General features: G+C 42.5%; 1 protein-coding gene across 1 annotated transcript in view; it reads left to right on the top strand.

The window, feature by feature from the left end:
* Positions 1 to 23008, top strand: part of ZDHHC19 (zinc finger DHHC-type palmitoyltransferase 19) — a 29151-nt gene extending 6143 nt beyond the window's left edge. The window contains exons 8-9 of the mRNA XM_069065043.1: positions 399 to 405; positions 22932 to 23008. Of these exons, the coding sequence (XP_068921144.1) occupies positions 399 to 405; positions 22932 to 23008 (84 nt within the window). The remainder of the gene's footprint in view (positions 1 to 398; positions 406 to 22931) is intronic.
* The last annotated feature ends 1224 nt before the right edge of the window (positions 23009 to 24232 follow it).

The raw sequence follows: 24232 nt of genomic DNA, 5'->3' as shown, positions 1-24232 counted from the left end.
GGTACCTAAATTCACTATGATCTTCATGGGGTAGGTAAAGGCAGCCAAGTGTAGAGGAGAGAGCCTTGTATTGGTAGGTGAGAAGCATGGGTTCTAGCCCCAATTCTCCTATTTACTAGTTATGTGATCTTGGGTAAGTAACCTCCCCCCTCTGGGTCTTAATTTCCTTGTTGTAAAAGAAAGCAATAGTAGACTCTAAAGTCCTTTCTACCCTTTGCTCTCTGAGCAAAAGAGCAAGGAATCTTTCATTTTTTCCAATGCTAGTGGGAAAGGGTGTGTGTCTGTGTGTCTGTCTATGTGTATGTGTGTGTGAATTGGATGATAGGGTTCAGGGTAAGGGGAATGCTCCCCCAGAGCACTATGGGTATACCCCCAACTGTTTCTCTCTCTTTGTTCAGCTTCAGAGTATGGATGTTCTTCCTCCACTAAGAAAGACCCAGAGACAAGCTTTGGGGAATCACTTACCTAGAGCCAGCCCTTGTCAAGGAGCTCTGCTATGCCAAGACCACCCCTCCCTGGGCTCCCTCCCTTGAGCCACAATATGTTGGCCTCCCCCTTCCCAGATCCCACCCTGCCCTGTCCCCATTCTGGCTCCCACTGGTGGGAGTGTTTGATTCCTCTAGAGTCTCCATTAAATGCTCCTTTACTAACTTCCTAGAGCAGTGGACACTGGAGGCATCATGGTCTTCATCACTCACTCCCTAGATGACGTTAGGGAAGGCACTCTGGGCTCCCATTTCTTTTTCGGTAAAATGAGAAGGTTGGCCCAGATAGCTCTGGTATTTTATAGTTCTTTATCAAAGAAGAGCATTAGCTCTGTGCCCAAGTGTGATGTGCCCAAGCATCTCCATGCCCTTTAGCCTCTCCTGGCGGGGGTAGCTGCTGTTGTTCTCTGGCTGTAGGGGGCAGCAGACAGTCATTTATGACTCATTCAGTCTCCCGTGCATTTGCTAGAGTGGAGTATCTCATACCTGGTTTAGGTCCCTGGGGATTATGAAAACCTTTGTGTTACACTCCCACCCACTGTGTCTCTCTGGGCTGGGATCCACACGTGGACATGGAAACCACTCCCTCCATTTCACTCGCTGTTGACATGGGATCCCCCTTGCCAAAGGTTAAAAATGTGTAATTTGGGGTGGGGGCACCAAAAATACCCATAGTCTAAGGTATCTAAAAGATACCCATGAGTCTAAGTCTGGTGTAGCACTGGACTTGGAGTCAGGGAGACCTATGTTCTAATCCCACCTCAGAGTCAACTGTAGATAAGTCACTTACCTTTCTGGGCCTCAGTTTCCTCACCTGTAAAATGGAGTTGGACTAGATGGCCTCTAAGGTCCTTTCTAGTAGAAAGTAGTATTCACAGTAGAGAATATACTGAACTTGGAATCAGGATAGACTCATCTTCCTGAGTTCAAATACAGCCTCAGACACCGTGCCACCCTGGGCAAGCCACTTAACTCTATTTCCTCTGTTTCCTCCTCTGTAAAATGAGCTGGAGAAGGAAATAGTAAACCTCTCCAGTATCTTTGTTAAGAAAACTCCAAATGGGGGCAGCTAGGTGGTGCAGTGAATAGAGCATTGGCCCTGGAGTCAGGAGGACTTGAGTTCAAATCCAGCCTCAGACACTTGACACACTTACTAGCTGTATGACCTTGGGCAAGTCACTTAACCCCAACTGCCCTTCCTCCCCCTCCAAAAAGCAAAAAGAAAAGAAAAGAAAAAAAAGAAAACTCCAAACAGGATCATTTGGTGTCAGACACAACTGAGTAACATATCCAGCCCTAAGTCCATTATGCTGTGGTTGGTAGGTTTCTTCTCCATGTACTCCAGGCCCTGGCCGGAGGGCTATGGTTATCCCAGCCAGTCCACCCTGTGGGGTCATCCCTGAGGAGGACCATCCACACAGGGAAAGTACAGGAAAATCAATGCCCCTCTGCACAACTCCATCCCATTTTTATGTAGGTGAAATCAGATATAAACGAACTGATTTTGGTCCAGAAAAGGAGGGAAATGGATTTTTGCAAGTGTTAAAATAAATTTTTTAAAAAGATTGACCAGAGTGAAGGGTGGAGGAGCAGGGCTGGTCTCACTTCTTTTACGTTTCTAAGAATAGGGAAGATTATGAACTGAGGTGTTTTGGAGTTCGAGTAGCTCCCGTTTGTATGGCATTTTCCTTTGAACGACTCTATGAGATTGGTTGTATATTACCCCCATTTTATAGACCGGTTAATCAAGGCACAGAATACTTAAATGATTTGCCCAGGGTCACATGGGAAAGAAGGAAGGAGATAAGCATTAAGCACCTACTATGTACCATCTGCTCATCTAAGTGATTGACAGGTGTCTCACTGAATCCTCTAGACAACCCTGGGAGGTAGGTTGTTACATCCTGTAAGTGTCTGAGCCAGGATTAAAATCCAATCTTTAAACTCAGCATTTTTTCCATCAATACAACAGATATCCCTTGGGAGCCCTCGGTCAATGCGCTTTTGAGCCTCTGATTCTGGTGGGAATTATTGCTGTTAGCACTGTGTTGGTTTCCACATGTGTTAAGTCCTTTCCTCTCTAGGTTCCCAGTTCATCCCTTTTGTAACCTCCTGTTCTGATAGCCACCCATCTCGCTTTACCCAGGTCTTCTGTAGGAATCCATGAGAGGGTTGGGCTTTGTGGTTTCCAAGGCCTTTCTAGTCTCTAGTTCCCATGATCCGATGAGCTGGCGCACAACATACCAGTGTAGCTCATATTTCTGACCAGTATATCAGGCACCCCTCTCTCCCTTGGCCCTGTGTCTGTAGCCCCAACCCTTTCTTTCCAGGTACCTCTCAGTCATGCCCTATGCCAAACCCTTGACACCCAGCTATACCCAGCACCTTGTCCCCACTGGGCACTCACTACACATACTTTCACATTAAAAGGTAGCCCTCGTCTGGTCTTAGGAAATCCCCATTGCCTTTTTTTTTTTTACAGTATTTTAAAAATACTTGACTTCTCCCCTTACATTGTAATATTGAAACCACCAGACATCCTTCTGGTCATTTCATACCCACAAGTCTGTGTGAGCGTGAGCACACACTCACCAGGACCTACCTACATTAGCCCAGGACCTGGCTTAGAAAAAAGAAGTGCTCAAAACTGTTCCTTTTCTATCTCCTTCTCTGAGAGGGGACCAGCCTGGGACAGGAAGGAGGGGGCTTTAGTCTCTGAAATGAGCATGGGAGGGAGGCTTGAGAAGCCAAGGTCAGGCCAAGAACCCAGGAACAACCTAGGCTCCTAAAGGCTGAGGGTTGAGAGGAGGAGTAGAGTGAGCTGAGGTAACCTCAAATTCTCCCTCAAGTTTTATCTCACAGTTGAGATGCTTGGTTGGATTGTAGGAGTCTGTAGCACTCATGGACCAGTATCATATCACCATGGGGTGGCTGATGTGCAGCGGTGGGCGCTAGGTGGCGTACTGGGCCTGAAGTCAGAAAGACCCAAGTCCAAATTTGACCTCAGACACTAGCTGTGTGACCCTGGGCAAGTCACTTAATCCTGTTTGTCTCAGTTTCCTCATCTGGAGAAGGAAATGATAAACCACTCCAGTATCTGTGCTAAGAAAACCCCAAATGGGATCACAAAAAATCAGACACATCTGAACAAAGGTGGAGTAGGGACCCCACAGTGGTTGGAAGAAGATAACACCATCTTCAATGGGCTCATAGACATTTTGGCTACCTTGTCAAGTGCTGTTGGAAAGCTGACATTGCTTAGGTCCCTGACTTCAAACTGCCCCATTCTTCAAGTCACAGTCCCAAAGAACAAGCCATATCATAACTAATCTCTTTATAGGAATCCTGTGGGTTTTTTTATGCAAAGTCCCTAAACTATCTTCCTGAGACCTTTCCATCACCCCATGTGAGTTTTTCCCACCACCTTGTCAAGATATTAAAAAGACACCCTGTTTTCCATAGCTAAGGCCCAGCAAGCAGGCTGTGCCCTGAGCTTGGTATAACAACAATCCTTTGCGCTCACCCTCTGGATGATGTGACTGCTCTGGCAAAATCCTGTATTATTATTGTATTGCTTTGACTGGCACTAGGTGTTCTCTGAGCTTGGACAAGCTCGGACCAGAGCTGTTCAGGAAGCCCTGCTATGAATCAAACTGGTCCCATTGGCATTGTCAGGGCTACAGCTCACTGCCCAACCTTTGATATAATTATTGAGATCTCCCCACACTGCTGTGGGTCCCCCCACTGGAGACAGGCCTCAGCTTACATCTAGATCCCCTCCTTGTTTGCAAGCTCTTTCCCCTCACTTTGAAATTAAACTTCTGTTTGATTCCTGACTCTCCTGTCTCTGGCCTGCTCTGTTTGGCTCCAGCCATTCACGGGTTAGAGACCAGCTCAGTCCCGCTGACAGCCCATATACACATTACATTTCTTTCATTATCCCTACTCCAGGCTCTTCATTCCTCTCTAGGTTTCCATGCTAAGAGTAGGAGAGGATAATTGGGTTTAGAAGCCTTTCCCCGCCTCCTCCTCCTCCTCCTCCTGCTGAAACTCACAGGCCTACATCACCCCACCCATCTCTCCTTGGGTCCTGATAAGAGGAATGGGGAATTATCAGGGTACACCAGCATTTACAGGGCTGGTTACCCAGACCAGGCCCAGAAAGCTCTGTTGACCCCCACCTCCCACCCAAGCAGAAACTTAAGAGGTGTTTGGACCAAGAGAGAGCAGGAAACCCTTAATTTTACAGTGAGAGAAACTGTCTGCTTGGCCACAGGAGTTAAAGATGCCTACAAGTCCTAGCTCCCTTTCCACTTCCCCCCTCCCTCCCCATAGATCCAGACCAATTCTTAAACCCTCTCAAACAAATGAAAACCTCGGGAGGGTGAAGTTAACTATGTGAACCTTGGGTGTCCTTCCTAGAGAGCTGGGAGTCTCCCTTGTCTGGAGTCAGTTCTGCTGCTCACCGTGACCTCTGACAAGTCAGGACCTCTCTAAACTTAAGTTTTCTCCTTTATAAAATTAGAGGATTGAACTAAGCAATAATATGAACATACTGGGTCCCATGGCTCATATGGTCCTCTGGGTGTTTTGATAAACCAGTCAAAGTATGGGGTTTTCCACATACCCTCTCTCACACTATAGTACTTTGGGTTGCCATTGGAAATCTCTTCTTTTCCCCTCTGCCCTACTAAAGGGCAGAAAAGTCATTTGGTAGAAAGTCATTTGGGTGTAGAAAAGGTGTTGGTTTCTCTCTGTCTCTGTCTCTGTCTATCTCTCCCTCTCTTCCTCTTTCTCTAATCAGGGTTAAGTGACTTGCCCAGGGTCATACAGCTAAAAATTGTCTGAGGCTGAATTTGAACTCAGGAAGATGAGCTTTCCTGACTCCAGGCCCAGTGCTTTATCCATTAGCAGCCCACTTTCTTAAATCTAGACAATACACAAAACAATAAATCAAGCCCTGATTTGTATAGTTTGTTGATTTTCAATCTGTAAATGTTTACATTGAAAATTTGACAACCAGCTCTCCCTGAGACAGTTTGAGCTGGCTGCAGCACACCCCTGGAAGCAGCACAATGTTGACAAGAAAAGTGAGATCCAAGAGGCATAGGTTCTAGTCCTAGCTCTGCCAATAAAAGGCTGTATGACTCTGGGCAAGTTATTCCCCTCTCTGGACCTCAGTTTCCCTGTCTGTAAACTAAAAAAATTGAATAAGATCTCCAAGATGCTTTCCAGCTCTAATTAATGTACCATTGCCTAAGTTATACACAGGACTAGGGAACTGAAAATTGGCTGATTTCTGAAGGCAAAGTTCTTTAAAAAAAAAAAAAGGAAGGAAAGAAGGAAGGAAGACAGGAAGACAAATATGAAGGAAGAAAGAAAAACAAAAAGATTCTAGAGTATTGGAGGCAGGGAGAGAAGGCAGACTACATCCAGAAGCTTCCTCATGTAGAACACGGGGATAATAAAAGCACCACTCTCAAGGGATTTTGTGAAGATCAGATGAGTTGACACTATAAAGTGCTTTGTAAACTTGAAAGTGCTATGTAAATGCTTCCTATTTTTAGTTTTTAAAGCAGTATAGGGTCCTAATTGGAGAGGCAGGGCATAGACCTCAAAAGATAAATGGTACATGGCAGCAGATGATAAGAGGCACAGAAGTACTGTAGACATGTGAGGATCAAGGGTCTATTCCTGACTGCTATTTATGACTGGCCCTCATTTTCCTTATTTCCAAAATGAGGAGGGTGAATTAGATGTACTCTGAGGTCCCTAACTTGATGTGTCTAGGATCCTATGATCTCCCTTCTAGCTCCAAATCCCATGATCCTATAGTTCCCTGGGGCAGTTAGGTGGCTCAGAGGATAGAGTGCCAGGCCTGGAGGCAGGAATACCTGAGTGCAAATCTGACATCAGGAACTTACTAGTTGTATGACCCTGGGCAAGTCACTTAACCCTGCTATCCTCAGTTTCCTCATCTGTAAAATGAGCTGGAGAAGGAAATGGCAAACCACTCCAGTATCTCTGCCAAGAAAACCCCAAATGTGGCTTCCCTGTTTCTTGATCCTTCTTCCTTCCCTCCCTCTTTCCCTTTTTTCTTTCCTTCTTTTTCTTCTTTTTTTTTGCAATGCCAGGAAAGCTGGTTTTCCTCTTGTGGCCCTTCCAGAGGACCAAAGGAACAGAGATGATATGAGTTACCATGGGATCATTCATGTGCACCCCCCAAAAATGTGTCTGAAGCTGGAGGGAGGCTCACTTCTGATAATAAATTGGCTAGTTTCCTGGAGAGACATCTTAACATTCGACCGACAAGCAGTAAGGCCTGATAATCCAGCCCTGCCCCAGCCCTGCCCTTCGTTCTGCCTTGCCCTGATGCCACCCCCACCCCTGAGACTGTCTTCTTAGAAGCAGTTTCCTGCTGCTTCTATTCGAAAAACTCATGGGCACAGGTGGGGAATAGCTCTGAGGGAAGGTGAGGTCTAAGACAAGAGATGCAAGGTGAGGGGGAAGGAAAAGCAGGTTATTTCAGCCTTTGTCTCTGAAGGAAAAGTGAGGCTGGAGCTGTAGTCAGCAGGGAGTCTGGACTGAGGACTCAGAAAAAGGGAAACTTTCTTTATGAAAGGTTTAGACGCTCATCCAACCTTCTCCTGGCTGGGGAGCAGCCCGTGTTGTGCATTGAGGACCAGGGGCCAGGGAGGCTGGACCCCTACATGATCTCTCCATTTTCAGGAGGACCTAGGTTCCAGGTCTGGCTCTCCCACTTATTAGCCCAGTGTGACTTTGGGCAAATTACTCTTTGCTTTTGTCAGATATCTGTAGAGATGTCATTTCTGCCTCTTCCCCTTCCCCTCTGCTGTTTTTTAGTGCCTTGAGAGCAGGGTCTGGTTCACAATTATCTTTTGTACCCCTAAGGTTCAGCACAGTGCCCTGCCCACAGCAAGCTCCTGATAAATGCCTGTTGTAGCTGATACTAATGAAACCCAGCTCCAGGGATCACAGTGGATTGAGAGAGTGTGTTCAAACAGGGGCTCTGGACTGGATTTAGGAGATTAGGATTCTAACCTTGGTCCTGTTATTAACCAACTCAACTCCATTCATTTATTCTTTTATCCAACTAATCAAACCAAGTATTTAATAAGTGCCTTCTCTATGCCAGGCACTGTCCTAGGCACTAGAGATACAAATGGAAAGAATAAAATACTCTCTACTCTCAGGGAGCTTCCATTCTTCTTGTTTCCTCCCCCCCCCCATATTCATTCATTTTTTTTTAATGTTTGTTTAAAAAAAATTGATTTCCAAACTCTCCCTCACCCATTGAAAAGGCAAGCAATGTGAGAGACCCATTATACGTGTGAAATCATGCAAAACACATTTTCATATTAGCCATATTGCAAAAAGAAAAGTGAGAAAAATAAACTGAAAAATTGTACTTCAATCTGCACTCAGAATTCATCAACTCTAGGGGCTGATGGCATTTTTCACCACCGGTACCTTCGGGATAATCTTAGATCATTGTATTGATCAGAGCAGCTAAGTCTTTCACGTTTGATCATAGTCACAATATTGCTGTTTCTGGGTACAGTGTTCAAGGATCTTCCATTCTAATTTTATTATTTGTTATTTTTATAAGCAATTGGGGTTAAGTAACTTGCTCAAGGTTACACAGCCAGTTATTTCTGGGTGTGGTGCTAAGTATCCAAGCCCGGATTTGATCCAGGTCATCCCAACACTGGAGCCGGTGCTCTTACTCGCTGTGCCACCTGGCCACCCCTAGGATCTTCCATTCTAAACAGGGAGATAAATATAGATATTTATTTCCTCATCTGTCAAGGGTCCATTAGACAGTTTGACCTATATCTCTCAGTTGTTGCAAGAATAATATATATGACTGGCGGAGTCAAGATGGCAGAGTAGAAGCAGGTCCTCCACATGGCTCCAGCTTTCACCTTCCCCAATCCATGTAAAAGGGAACTCTGAACAAACTTTGGAGCTGCAGAACCCACAAAATGACACAGAGAAGCTAATGTCCCACTGAGGACAGCCCAGCACACTGGCAGGAATCGGCCAATGCAGCAATCTGGGAGCTGAGCCAAGCCTCACGCCAAGGTTTTAGCCCCAGGGAGGGCCTCTGAGGGCTGTGGCACAGCCACGTGGCAGCTTCAGCTCCTGGCCTGCAGACTGTAGGGGGACCAAGTGACCAGTCTGTGGGGTAATCACTCTTGCTTTAACCTGCTTGGATCTAGATTGCAGTCTAGGGTGGAGGTCCTGGGGTGTGTGTCCAGCTTACCAGAGTGTGTGGAGACCTCAGAGAGGGCACCCATCTAATACCTCCGGCAGCTGAGAAAACCCCAGTTTGGGATGAAAGCTCCCCTATCTGGTGGCAGAGTCCTACTGTGGCAAAAAGCCCAGGGGTCAAGTGACTGAGGGGCAACATGAGCAGGCAAAGGAAACAAAACAAACAAAAGAATCCAACATTAGACTCCTATTTTGGGGACAAAAAGGAGCAAAGCATGGAACAGGAGGAAGACAGTGAAGTCAGAACTCCTGCACCAAAAGCTTCAAAGGAAAATACCAGCTGGTTACAGGCCATAGAGGACCTTAAGAAGCAGATAAGAGAAGTGGAGGAAAAATTGGAAAGAGAAATGAGAACAATGCAAGAAAATTATGAAATGAGAGTCAACAGCCTGACTGAGGAAATAGCACCTTAAAAAACAGACTAATTCAGGGGCGGCCAGGTAGCTCAGTGAGTAAGGGCACTGGCCCCAGAGTCAGGAGACCTGGGATTGGTTCCAGGCTCAGATACTTAACACCCACACAAAAATAACTGGCCGTGTAACCTTGAGCAAGTTACTTAATCCCAATTGCTTAAAAAAAAAAAATAGACTAACTCAAACAGCAAAAGAGGCTCAAAAAGGCAATGAGGAGAAGAATGCTTTAAAAAGTCGAATTTGCCAGATGGAAAAAGAATCTCAAAAGCTCATTGAAGAGAATCATTCCTTCAGAATTAAATTGGAGCAAATGGAAGCTAATGACTTTATGAGAAATCAAGATGATGTTAAACAGATCCAAACAAATGAAAGAATAGAAGGCAATGTGAAATATCTCACTGAAAAACCAGTGACCTGGAAAATAGATCCAGGAGAGATCATTTAAAAATTAGTGGACTACCTGAAAGCCATGATCAAAGTAAGAACCTAGAAATCATCCTCCAGGAAGTCCTCAGAGAAAACTGCCCTGATGTTTTAGAACCAGAGGGCAAAATAGAGGTTGAAAGAATCCACTAATCACCTCCTGAAAAAGATCTCCAAAAGAAAACTCCTAGGAATATTATAGCCAGGTTCCAGAATTCCCAGATTAAGGAGAGAATATTACAAGCAGCCAGGAAGAAACAATTTGAATATTGTGGAAACACAATCAGGATAACCCAGGATCTGGCAGCTTCTACACTGAGGGATCGAAGGGCTTGGAATATGATATTCTGGAGGGCAAAGGAGCTGGGATTAAAACCAAGAGTCACCTACCCAGAAAAACTGAGTATCATGTTTCAGGGGAAAATATGGTCATTGAGTGGAATAGAGGACTTTCAAGCATTCTTGCTGAAAAAACCAGAGCTGAATAGAAAATTTGACATTCAGATACAAGAAGCAAGAGAAGCATGAGAAGGCAAACAGGGAAAAGAAATCATAAGGAACTTATCAAAGTTGAACTATTAACATTCCTACATGGAAAAACTGATGAAACTTTTGTCAGTATGAAAATAGTTGAAGGGAATATATATATGTCTAGATCAGGGAGTATATGGGTATATTGATACATATGTGAATGTATGTATATATATTTACAGGTTTACATAGATAGAGGGCACAGGACCAATTTAATAGGAAGGGATGATACTTAAAAGGTGAAATTAAGAGGTGAGAGAGGAATATAATCAGAAGAGATGGGGAGAGACAAAATGGGGTAAACTATCTCATAAAGAAGAGGCAAGGGAAAATGGTTACAGTGGAGGGGAAGAATAGGAAGGCAAAAGGGAATAGGTCAACCTTATTCTCATTGAATTTGGCTTGGGGAGGGAATGAAATACACACTAAATAGGGTATCTCACCCTACAGGCGGAATAGGGGGGAAGGGTATGAGAGGGGGGATGATGGAAGGAAGGGCAGGCTGGGGGGGAGGGAAGTTGGAAGCACCCACTTTTGAAAAGGTACGGGATCAACGTAGAGACAGAACAAGTGGGAGGTGGGAGGGAAATACAGTCTGTCTTTTACAATATATCTACTATGTTAATGTTTTGCATTAGTTACACATGTACAACCTATACTGAACTGCTTATCTTCCCAGTAAGTGTGGGTGACAAGGGAGGAAGGGAATGAATCTGGAATTCAAAGTTCTAAAATAAAATGTTTAAAAATATATACATACTATTATTAATACTATTTTACATGTAATTGGGAAATAAGATATACAGGCACTGGGGCATAGAGATCCACTATGCCCTACTGGAAAAGTCGAAGGGGGTATGGGAGAAGATATGGGAGAGAGCAGATTGGAGGAGGGGATATCCTGTGGGACTGCTATTTTGGGGTGGTGGGTAGGGGAAAATGGGGAGAAAATTTGTAACTCAAAATCTGGCGGAAATGAATCATGTAAATCAGAATTTAATAAAGCAAAAAAAAGAATATTATTACACACACACACACACAAAAGAATAATCTATATGAAAGCGTTTTTGAAAAAAAATTAACTTGGATTGAGAATGAAAGCTAACAAAAACTCATTAATGAGGCTTTGCTTTTTGGGGAGACAGGGAAAAAGAGACAGTGAGAAATTATGGCATAAGATTAGGGGAAAAGAAGGACAAGGTCATTTAAGAGGCGGACAGGGAATTTTCACCTTAGGAAAGCCCCTGGTTGCTTCTGCTTTCTAGTTGATGGTAAGATGTGTTTTTTTTTTCTTTCTTGTTTTTCCTTTTCAAAATTATTGCTGGTGCTGAGTTTGAAAAGATAGAGGAAAGAAATAACAGTGATGGTGGAGGGCTGCTGAGTGAGGGAGGCATTGGGCAAAGGGTGTGTGGGGAATATTTGGCAAGAGAGCAGAACTGAAAATGGGAAGAAAACTCTTAGAGGTGAAGGCAGGATTCCAACTGCTTAGGGAAGCTATAGACTTTATCCATGAATAGATGACCTAAAGATTTCCCAACTTAGACGTGGAAGTCACAACATCATGGGACCCCAAAGAAGGAAGTCATCTGTTTCAACACCTCATTTTGTTTCTTTTTAAAAAAAAATCTTTAATGATACATTTTGTTTGGATGTGACAGATACTTCCCAATGAAATCTCCCTACAAAGTCTATCCCTCCAAAACAGTTAGCTTTTTGATTATTAACAGAATGAATCTCTGTTAATTTGAACATTTCGATACCCACACCAACTGTTGCATTTGATTCTGGTTTTGTTGCTTCTTCATGTTAATTTCATTCATATTTTTGTAGACATTATGTACACTGGTCTTTTGGGGCTTTGTTCTTTATTTTCTATCACATCATACTGGTCTTTCCACGTTTCTTTGAATTTTTCATACTTGTCATTCATTATGATGCAGTAACAGGCTGCTGCTTTCACGTCATAATTTGTTCAGCCATCGCCCAGTTATTGAGCATACTTCCCAACGCATCCCCAGGCTTTTACTTTCACAAATAATATTGCTATGGATATTTTTGTACACATGGGCCTTTCCTTGCTGTTAATAACCTTCTTGAGACATGTAGCTCCAATGGTATAATTTCTGGGTCAAAAAGCATGAACAGTTTAGTAATTTATCTTATATACTTCTTTATTTTATTTTATTTTTTGCTTTTTGGAAGGCAATTGGGGTTAAGTGACTTGCCCAAGGTCACACGGCTAGTTTTTTGTGTTAAGTGTCTGCGGCTGGATTTGAACTGAGGTCCTCCTGACTCCAGGGCTGGTGCTCTATTCACTATTCACTGCGCCATCTAGCTGCCCCTATCTTATATACTTCTTAACGATTTTAAAGCTGCTCCACTTTCCACTGTATCACATTCATTTGTTTCCAGGATTCATTGGACCGACAGTGAATTAACTTGCCTTTTTCCACAGGCAACAAGGAGTTTTCTTGTATTTTATCTTATGCATGTAGGATCAATGGGAGGGATCAATGGGAGATAATTTAGTATTTGTTGTTTAGTCATTTTTCAGTCATGTCCGATTCCTTGTGGCCCCATTTGGAATTTTCTTGGCAAAGATACTGCAGTGATTTGCCATTTCTTTCTCCAGCTCATTTTACAGATAAGGAACTGAGACAAACAGGGTTAAATGATTTGCCTAGGGTCACACAGCCAGTAAGTATCTGAGACTATATTTGAACTCAAGAAGATGAGTCTTCCTGATTCCTAGACCAGTCTTCTATCCATCATGACACCTAGCTCCATAATCTAATATAACCCCCTCATTTACAATAAGGGCACTGTGGTCTATATATGTGAATTGGCTTGCCTAAGGTCAGAAAAGTAGTAACTTTGCTAAATTCTTTCAGTCCCTTTGTTTTATTGATCATGCTGTAATGTAATGCCAAGCAAAGGCAACTTCCCAGGTTCAAAATACCAGCATAGGTGCTCTCTATTTTATTCAGTGACAAACCAAGAACAGAGAAGATCAAAACATGACATCATTCAAAATACAGCATTTACTAAGTGTGATTAAATAATCTCCAAGTACTACCCCACCCCAGGACCTTCCAATTATTCAATCAATTACAAAGTCCCTGTTCTAAATACTTCTCCACCCCTAGGCTATACCTTCATTTGGTCCACCACAAAACCCCTCTTCTCAAATGGAGATTAGTTTCCAAACTTAAGGTCAAAAGTTCCCCACCCCTGGATCACAATTGAATCTACCCCAGAGTTACATCAAGTTTAAACACAGCACTTAATACCCAAATGGAGGTCTTTTCTTCATCTTGACACGAGGCAAGTTCTCAGCAATCTTAGTTCCTGGGGAGACAAGGCTTAGCAAGGCCATAAGATACATTGCCAGTCCCTTCATGAATTTATCCTCTGTCTGTAGAACAGTCCTAGAACCCCTGAACACATTAGCAAAACCCTCTCCCAGGATTTCTGTAAACATACAACAAGAAAATCCTTCTTCAGGGCTTCTGAACCAACAGAAAGGCTCCCAGACCCTGCAACAACAGCACTGTCCTTCACCAGTGGACAGTATTCATTCTGTCTGCAGGACAGTCTCCAGACCCCTGCAACAACAGCACTGTCCCTCACCAGTGGACAGTATTCACTCTCTGTCTGCAGGACAGTCTCAGGGCTTCTTAGCGAACAGCCAGGTTCCAGGACTTCTTCAACAAAAGGACTGTCTTTCACCAGTGGACAAATCTGGCAAAACAACATCAAAACAGACAGACAAAGTACCAGCAAAACAGCCATGTCTCCTCAGTCCTTGGCAGCTCAGGGGGCAGGTCTCAAAAGTCCAGGGCAATTCAAAGCGGCCACCAGCAATTCTCTTAGTCTCTCTCTCTCTCCACGAGGTGCTGCTTCCAAAAAGATCTTCCCCCTCTCTCTAGTGTCTCTCCAAATCTACATCACCAGCTCCTCCCAGTTCAGGACTTTCTTTTCACATCAACAAGCCCATCCCACAGGTGGGATTAACAAACTCTGGGTTTTAACACAATCAATTTGAAAACCAAGCCAATACAGGGGAATCTTTAATTGCCATTACTATCACACATGCCCAGAGAAATAAAGTGACTTTTTTTAAGATCACAAGCTAGTGAGTAGCAGAATTCAACCCAGGTCCTCTGATTCCAAATCTAGAGCTTTTTCTACTATTTTGTTCATTCATTTCAGTTGTATCTGACTCTTTGTGACCCCATTTGCAGTTTTCTTGGCAAAGATACTGCAGTGATTTGCTATTTCTTTCTTCAGCTCATTTTATAGATGAAGAACTGAGGCAGAGTTAAATGACTTGCCCAGGGTCACACAGTTAGTGTATGAGGGTAGAGTTGAATTCAGGACTTCCTGACTCCAGGCCCAGCATTCTTTGCACTATGGAGCTACCTTGCTGTTCTACTTTCCACTATATCATATCCATTTGTTTCCAGGGTTCATAGAATCACAGAATGTCACAGTTGGAAAGTACCTTAGAAGTCATAAAGATCCAACCCTTTCTTTGTATAAATGAGGAAACTGAGTTATAAATGAGGACTTCTTTTCCTCTTTCTCCAATGTCCAAGTATCCTAAATTGATATTAGGATGGGAAACCCTATTCTCCTGTGTGACCAAGTAGAAGAAAGACAATTAGAAACCAGAGTTTTAAATGGACCTAGAATTCCCTCCCTTTCTGACAGCACAGTACAGTTATCCTTTACATATCACGGAGGTTAGGGGCATGGCACCCCCCCATCTGGAAAATCTGGGTAAAATTTTTGACTCTTTCTTTATACCGTAGAAGTCTGAATTATTACAGTATTTTTTTGCCCTTTTTTTTTTTTTTGGAGGGCAATTGGGGTTAAGTGATTTGCCCAAAGTCACATGCCTAGTAATTATGTCAAGTGTCTGAGGCTGGATTTGAACTAAGGTCCTCCTGACTCCAGGGCCAGTGCTCTATTCACTGTGCCACCTAGCTGCCCCTAATTATTACAGTATTAATGATAGAATGTCAATGCTACATAAATCTATATGCATATTTTATGCATTTCTGAGTTTCTAAATTTTTTCTGTCATCTGTTTACCTTCGTGTATCGTCTGTGGCTTCTACAAAATTTCCCCAAAATTCCCATTTAATTTCTTATGCCTACCTGCGATATATGGAAACTGTGATGGGGAAAGTCGTGATGCGGAAGGTTGTGATGTGGAAGGGATGACTATGTAAAGCCAGGTATCTGGTGAACAATATAGGAACTTGGGGACATGTAGGATTTACAATATCCTGGGGTAGCTTTGGCTGTAAAGTTGGGAGCCTTGTTTCTCCAAGTCTGCATAGTTCAACCTCCCACCTAGTACAGAGCTAGCTGACCAGTGAAAATCAGATCCATTTACAGACCTGGTACAATGGTAGCAGAGGTAACGGACCAACTCAGGCCTACAAGGAAGCAGGGTAGATTAACAACTGGGAGCCTAGGAGGTAAAAAGTACAGGGAGAAATGAGGAAAATGTTGATCTCTTCTATCTGGGGTAATGCCATCACATATGTGACCTGTAGCTTTCAGAGGTGGCCACTTGCCAAAGGGGTGGGGAGAGGCATTTTGTGGGGAGGGAGATGGGAGATGGGAGGAGGGGGAGAGAAAGTTGTTGTTGTTGTTTGTCCTTTGTTCTTGAAAAGGACCCTAACATCAGGGAGGTGATGCCATGACATGCAAGGGAACTGGATTTAAGTGAGGCAGGGCAGTGTAATGTCACCTGCCTCACTTTCTCCTCTCCAGCCATCTGGATCCGGTGACCAGATACTGTTCAGGACAACTGGAGATGGCCCAGATGTAGCAGGAGATCTTGACCTTTAACCAGTCTAGGTTTGACCAAGGCAACAACCATTCAGTGATTAAGGCTTAATAAGAAACCAGGTAAAGAATGGTCTCTTTACCTAAAAAAAAAAAAATCTGGGAGGGGAAGACCCTCAGGATTTCCAGCCAAAACAGAAACAATTGCTATTTACATTAATTCTGAGCCTGTCCTTGGGCCCTAACAATGACCAAGAAGGGCTTGGCCTGGGACCTATTGTTGGCCAATCTATATTTTGGTGCCGTGGAAAGCTATACTGGGAGTCTAGGTTGTCCTCTCAGATGATCGACTGACTGATTACATGAATTTCAACCGGTTCCTTAATCTTTCTGGGCCTCACCTTACTCCTTTGTAAAAAGAGGGGATTAGTTGAACCAATTAGATAAGCTAGACAAAGAAGCAAGTGAATAAATCAGTCTAGTGTTTGATAGAGAACACAAACTACTGGGGAAAATATTCCAAGTTAAATAAGAATCTCTGGGAAAACTGGAAATCACTTTCACAGAAGTTAGGCTCACGTCAGCATCCTTATACCATATATCACTGTAAGTTCCAATTAAATACTCAAACTAAACATAAAAGATCACATAATTAAAATCTTAGAGCATAGTAGGAGATCCCTTTAACAACTATGTGGCCAGGGGATGAATCTTAACCAGAGAAAAGCTAGAAGAGATCTTAAAAAATAAAGCAGATGATTCCAACTGAATAAAAAAATTTTTTTAAACACTTTTTCACTAATAAATTGAGACAGCTAGAAAAAAGAGAAGAAATTAACTGGGAAAAATATTTGCATCGTATCTCTCCAGTGGAAGTCTGACATTCAAGATAAATAAAGAATTGATCCATGTGCAAAAAAACAAGAGTTTTTTTTCCCAATAGACTAGTAAAAACATTAACTATTTGAGTGGGAGGGGGGCAGAGAACCACAAACTATCAACAACCATGCTCCATACCACTAAAAATAGGGAAAATGCAAATTAAAACAACTCTAAGGTTTGACTTCATACCTTTCTAATTGGTAAAGAGGATAAAAGATAGAAAGAGTTTATGTTGAAGAGTCTATAGGAAATAGAGGCACATAAATACATTGTTGGTGGAGTTGTCGATTGATTTAAGCATGCTGGAGAACAATTTGGAATTATTCCAAAAAAGTCATGAAACTCTTTGATCCAGTGATTCTATTACTGGACCTTGAGTTCAGTCTGGGGATTTCTTCTTAGACCGTTTTTGTTTTTTTGTTTTTTTGGAGGGGAGGAAGGCAGGGCAATTGGGGTTAAGTGACTTGCCCAAGGTTACACAGCTAGTAAGTGTTAAGTGTCTGAAGCTGGATTTGAACTCAGGTCCTCCTGACTCCAGGGCCGGTACTCTATTCACTGTGCCACCTAGCTGCCCCTGACTGATATTTTTAAATGCATACAATAAAAATATATTTGATTATCAAGGAGACCAAATATGTTGAAATGCAGTTATCTGGTTAAGAATGCAAGATAAATATGTTGTATATTATCTCAGAAGCAGTGCCTGCATTGTTTGGTTTTGCTTACCTATTTTGTTTTGTTTTTTTAAAGGAGGGCTCAGTATTAGATGTAGTATTAGGGATTGGGATAGTTTATATGGAGGAATGATTGTGATATAAGACATCAATAAACCTTTTAAAAATAAACAGAATCTAAAATGAAGGTGTTCAATCAAATGATTCCTAATGCCCCTCCTGCCTTTTGAATTCTGTTTTGATCAAGGAGTGAAGGCTTGATAGGTTGGTCCAGAGAGCTGAAGGAGATATCCAATCCTGGGCCACTAATGATGGATGGTAAGGACTCCAAGTAGGATCAGTTAATTCCCCAGAACAATAAAGATCCTATACTAAGCAGTCAAACTGCCTCCTCTCCTATTGACATTCCATGTGAGTTAATCACAGTTATTAAACCTTAAAACTGCACTAAGACTTTTGAGACACACTTTATAGCATGTGTATGCAGATAGAAGATTCTGAATCCCAGACTCTCATTTCCAGCTCCTTCCTCTCCACCCTGTCTAATCCTTTCCTCTGTCACATGTCTACATTTACTCTAGAAAAGTTCTACCCAAAGTCCACTGGGTCCATGGATAGATTTTAGGGGATCTGTGAACTTGGAAGGGAAAAAAGTCTTTATTCTTAATATAATTTATTTCCTTTATAATCCTATGTCTTATTTTATGCATTTAAAAAATGTTATTCTGAGAAGAGGCCCATGGGTTTCACCAGACTATCACAGCAGTCCATGGCACACAAAAAGGGTTAAGAACTCCTGGTTTAGGGGGATGAGCTTAGTGAAATGTTTTGTGGTACAGAGAAAAGATCTGCCTCTTCTACTTACTTCTTTGTGAATTGGGGCCTACCTGGGCCTCAGTCTGTAAAATGAGAGGTTTGGATTAAATGATCTCCAAGGACCCTTGTAGCACTAACGCTATGAGCCTTTATTTTAGCCATCTGGAAGTGGGTAAATTCAATCCCAGGATGCCTCTTCTATCAGGTGACTCTTTCTTTCCCTCTTTGTGGTTCTGTCTTTTGGAAGCTCCTTCATTCCCTGCACTACAAGGCTGTTGGTTCTTCAAAGCTCTTTTGAGAAAAATCACTGCACTGACTGGACGTTCTCGTTGCCCCCAGCCTACTCTGAAGTCATAGAGATGCAAGTTATCAGGCTCTTTAGGATGGGGCTTTGAGAGGATGGTTTTGTGGCCATGTTCTCAGTCTTGGTGTGTTTGATCCAAATCAGAAAGCAAAGACCATATCCTTAAGTGCCACTGGGGCTATTACTGTAAAGTACCTAGCTTTCAAGACAGAGGTTTGTTAAGATTAGATGGGTTCCCCTCCTCCCCCCTAATATCCTGTCGCAGGAAAGAGAAGTAAAAAATGAAACATCCAAAAAACACAGATGGTAGGTTACTTTAAAGAGAGGAAAAAGGGGCAAGAATTTGGTTTATGTTACACCCTGTTCTGGCCCAGCAGGGAGTGAAGCCACCAGCAGCAACAGCAGCTTGGCTGGGGAGATGTTCCGCACCCCTCCCAGGGCTCCCTGCAGTCCGGCTGCTGCAAGAGACACAGACGCGCTTTCCTGGAGTTCTTCTCCTGGCCAGTGCTCAGCAGGTTGCTTTTTTCCTCAGCCTCCTTGACCTTGATCAAGTGTGTTTTTTTAGCACACTCCTCAGCCTACTTGAACTCTCTTCAGGAGCTGACCCTGACCCTGTAAACTGGAAATTTTCTCCTACCTTGGCCTCCATGACAATGCCCTTTCCTGGTTCTTTTGTGACCTCTCTGACCTTTTGGTCATCTTCATTCCCCCTTCTACCTGTGCACATTCCCCAAGGTTGTCCTTGGCCGTCTGCTCTTTCTTCTTTTTATGTACACAGGTCTCTCTCCATAACTCCAGTCTTAGGTTTCCAGGTGCCTACAGACATTTCCACCTGGATATCCTGTAGAGAGAACAACTAGGTTGGATAATGAATAGAACAGGGTCTGAAAGTCAGGAAGACCTGATTTGAAATCTGGCCTTAGACACTTACTAGGTGTGACCCTGGGCAAGTCGTTTAACCCTGTTGGCCTTAGTTTCTTCATCTGTAAAATGAGCTGGAGAAAGAAATGGCAAACCACTCAAGTATCTCTGTCAAGAAAACTCCAAATGGGGTCATGAAGAGTTAGAAATGACTGAACAACCACAATCTTGCAGGGAGTGGAAATTCGATGTAATGTCAATAGATGGAAATCTGGGGCAGGATGGAGTAGATGGAGAAAAGTAAACAGAAGGAGAAGAGGCTGACTCTAGGACCAGAGTGACCCAGTGAAAAGAGCACTGGAATTTGGGTCAGAGGATATGGGTTCAAAATCTACTCTGATATAAACTACCTATGCAACTATAAGCAGAATGAGAAGGTTAGATCAAAAGGCACCAGAGGTGCCCTCCAAGTCTTTATTTATAATAGCATGAACTATTGTATGAGCCACATAGGACTCTGTGATATCATCCTTCATCAACAATTACATCATGTTAAATAAGAATCAATTGTCACTCTCCTTAGTTCTGTCAGTGCTCCTGGAGAGCTCATAGAATGAAGTGGGGAGAGTGGGGGGTTGGGTTGGGGCTTGGTTAGACTCCATACACTCTAAAAGCTAAAAGCCGAATTGGATTGTTTGTTTAAATACATAATCATTGGTATACATCAATTTTATTTTTTTTTAACCCAGCTATTTCTTATTTTGAGAGGTGGTATAGTGTAGTGGATAGAGATCTGGCCTTGAAGACAGGACACCTGGATTTGAGGTCTTCCTCTGACACAATCTGGCTAGGTGACTCTGGGCAAGTCACTTAACTTTTCAATGTTCTAGGCAGCTCTCTCTGCTACTATATAAGGTCCAGAAAATGTGCTGACCTGCCCAGGGAGAGGGAGTTTACTCACCTGTTGTTTATTTTTTGTTGTTTTATTTTTTTGCTCACTCCTTTATCTATGAACAGTTTTAGTCTCTACCACATTTCTTTTTGTTTTGTTTTCTTTTGTTTCTTTTTTCTCTCTTTCTTTTATTTTTTAGCTTACATCATTCATTTCCACAAGATTCTGAGTTACAGATTTTCTCCCCAATTTTCCCTACCCACTACTCCAAAACAGCATTCCCACTGAATATCCCCTCGCCCAATCTGCTCTCTCCCATATCTTCCCCCATTCCCCCTTCGACTTTCCAGTAGTGCATGGTGGATCTTTATGCCCCAGTGCCTGTATATCTCATTTCCCAGTTACGTGTAAAATATTAATAATAATATGTATGTATATTTTTAAACATTTGATTTTAAAACTTTGGATTCCAGATTCATTCCCTTCCTCCCTTGTCACCCACCTTCACTGGGAAGATAAGCAATTCAATACAGGTTGTACATGAGTAGCTATGCAAAATATTTCCATAGTGGATATATTGTGGAAGACTGATTATATTTCCCTCTATCCTATCCCACCCGCCACTTGTTCTATTCTCTACTTTGATCCTTTTCCTTTTCAAAAGTGGGTGCTTCCAATTTCCCTCCCCCCAGCCTGCCCTTTCTTCCATTATCCCCCCTCTCTTCCCCTTCCCCTCTATTCTCCTGTAGGGTGAGATACCCTATTGAGTGTGTGTCATTCCCTCCCTAAGCCAAATTCAATGAGAGTAAGGTTGACCCATTCCCTTTTGCCTTCCTGTATTTTCCCTCCATTGTAACCATTTTTCCCTTGCCTCTTCTATATGAGATAATTTACCCCATTCTGTCTCTCCCCATCTCCTCTCATTATATTCCTCTCTCATCTCTTAATTTCACCTTGTAAGTATCATCCCTTCCTATTCAATTGGTCCTGTGCCCTCTGTCTATGTATACCTGTAGACATATATACACACACTCACATATATATTCATACACCCATATACCCTTCTATATAGATATATATGTATGTATACATATATACATATACATATATAAACATACACATTTCTATTCCCTTCAACTATTCTCATACTGAGAAAAGTTTCATAAGTTACAATTATCTTTTTTCCATGTAGGAATATAACTAGTTCAACTCTGATAAGTTCCTTGTGATTTCTTTTCCTTGTTTACCTTCTCAAGCTTTTCTTGCTTCTTGTATCTGAATGTAAAATTTTCTATTCAACTCTGTTTTTTTCATCAAGAATGCTTGAAAGTCCTCTATTCCACTGAATGACCATATTTTCCCCTGAAACATGATACTCAGTTTTACTGGGTAGGTGATTCTTGGTTTTAATCCCAGCTCCTTTGACCTCCAGAATATCATATTCCAAGCTGCCACATCCTGTGTTATCCTGATTGTGTTTCCATAATATTCAAATTGTTTCTTCCTGGCTGATTGTAATATTTTCTCCTTGATCTGGGAACTTTAGAACCTGTCTATAATACTCCTAGGAGTTTTTTTTTTTTTGGGGGGGGGGATCTTTTTCAGGAGGTGATAATAGATTCTTTCCACCTCTATTTTGCCCTCTGGTTCAGGGTAATTTTCCTTGAGAATTTCTTGAAGGATGATTTCTAGGTTCTTTTTTTGATCATGGCTTTCAGGTAGTCCAATAATTTTTAAATGATCTCTCCTGGATCTACTTTCCAGGTCAGTGGTTTTTCAGTGAGATATTTCACATTGCCTTCTATTTTTTCATTTGTTTGAATCTGTAAATAGTATCTTGATTTCTCATAAAGTCATTAGCTGCCATTTGCTCCAATCTAATTCTGAAGGAATGATTCTCTTCAGTGACCTTTTGAGATTCTTTTTCCATCTGGCAAATTTGGCTTATTAAGGTATTCTTCTCCTCATTGCCCTTTTGAGCCTCTTTTGCCATCTGAGTTAGTCCATTTTCTAAGGTTTCACTTTCTTCAGTCAGGTTGTTTACTCTCATTTTCTTGCATTGTTTTCATTTCTCTTCCCAATTTTTCCTCCACTTCTCTTATTTGATTTTCAAAATCCTTTTTAAGCTCCTCTATGACCTGTAACCAGCTCATATTTTTCTTGGAAGCTTTTGGTGCAGGAGTTCTGACTTCACTGTCTTCCTCCTGTTCCATGCTTTGATCCTTTTTGTCCCCAAAGTAAGAGTGTAAAGTTGGGTTGCTCTGTTTGCTTTGCTTCCTTTGCCTGCTCATGTTGCCACTCAATAACTTGACTTTTGGGCTTTTTGCCACAGTAGAACTTTGCTACCAGAAACAGGAGCTTTATCCCAAATATTCGTTTTTTCTCAGCTGCTGGAGTTATTAGTTGGGTGCCCTCTCTGGAGCCTCCACACACTCTGGCAAGCTGGTCACAAACCCCAGGACATCCACCCTAGACCACAATCCAGATCCAAGCAGGTTAAAGCAAGAGCGATTACCCCTCAGACTGTTTGCTTGATCCCCCTACAATCTGCAGGCCAGGAGCTGAAGCTGCCATATGGCTGCGGCTACATGACCATGATGCCTCAGCAGCGGTGCCTCAGCAGCTTCTAGCCCCAGGGGCAAAGGCCGGATCGCACTCCAAATTCCCAGGTCCCAAAGTTCACACTGCCCTAACCTCTCACTTTGTCCTTGGCATCTGTGGGTTGATAATTCTGGAAACCATCACAGCTGCTGGTGACCTGAAGTCCCTCCAGCCAGTGGCTGGTCAAGCAGGTGTGGGGATAAGAGCTCCATCTCCAGCAGAGCTGGGCTTGGCTCCCAGAGAGCTGTGCTGGTCACTTGCTGCTGGCCTGCCAGGCTGTCCTCAGAGGGAGGTTAGCTTCTCTGTGTCATTTTGTGGGTTCTGTAGCTCCAAAGTTTGTCTAGAGTAATTTTTTACATGAATTGGGGGAGGTGGGAGCTGAAACCGTGTGGAAGTCCTGTTTCTACTCTGTCATCTTGACTCCTCCCCCTCCCTCTCCCCCATTTCTTATTTTAGTTACTATTAGGTGAAGAAGAATTCTTCTTCTTTTGACCTTACAGTCCCAAAGCCTCCTTTGTGACCAATATATGGACTCAGGAAGAAAAATCTAGAAGTCAGTCACTGTCTACAGGAAAAAAAATTCATATTCTTCACTGTTTATTAGGGAGTTAAACTCCTATGCATTTCAATTAAAACAACTCTAAGTTACCACCTCACACCTATCAGATTGACTGACATGATAGAAAAGGAAAATGACAGATCCTGGAGAGAATGTGGAAAAATAGGGACACTAATGCATTGTTGATAGAGTTGTGAAGTGGTCCAACCATCCTGGAAAAAGATTTGGAACTATGCCCAAAGGGCTATAAAACCATGCATATCCTTTGACCCAACAATACAGCTATTAGGTCTGTATCCCAAAGAACTCAAAGAAGAAGAAAAAGAACACATATGTGCAAAAATATTTGTAGGAGCTCTTTTTTTTTTTTGACAATAAAGAATTAGTAATTGAGGGAATGCCAATCAATTGGGGAATGGCTGAACAAGCTGTGGTACATAATTTTAATGGAATACTATTTTACTATAAGAAATAATGAGCAGAATGTCCTCAGAAAAACCTGGGAAGGCATGTATGAGTTGATGCAGAGTAAAGTGAGATAAATCAGAAGAACGTTGTAAAAAGTAAGATTGTGCAATGATCAATTATGAAAGACTTAGTTACTCTAATCAAAACAGTTTTAATGGCCTCACAAAGAAAAATGCTATATACAGCCAGAGAGAGAACTGATGAACTCTGAGTGCAAATTGAAGTA

The sequence above is a fragment of the Petaurus breviceps genome, unplaced genomic scaffold (genome assembly GCF_028583685.1).
Source record: "Petaurus breviceps papuanus isolate PSGF00001 unplaced genomic scaffold, PetGlider_PUasm1.0 90654, whole genome shotgun sequence".
Classification (NCBI taxonomy): Eukaryota; Metazoa; Chordata; class Mammalia; order Diprotodontia; family Petauridae; genus Petaurus; species Petaurus breviceps.
Note: the sequence above shows the minus strand (reverse complement) of the source record. Positions and strands in the feature narration are given on the sequence as shown.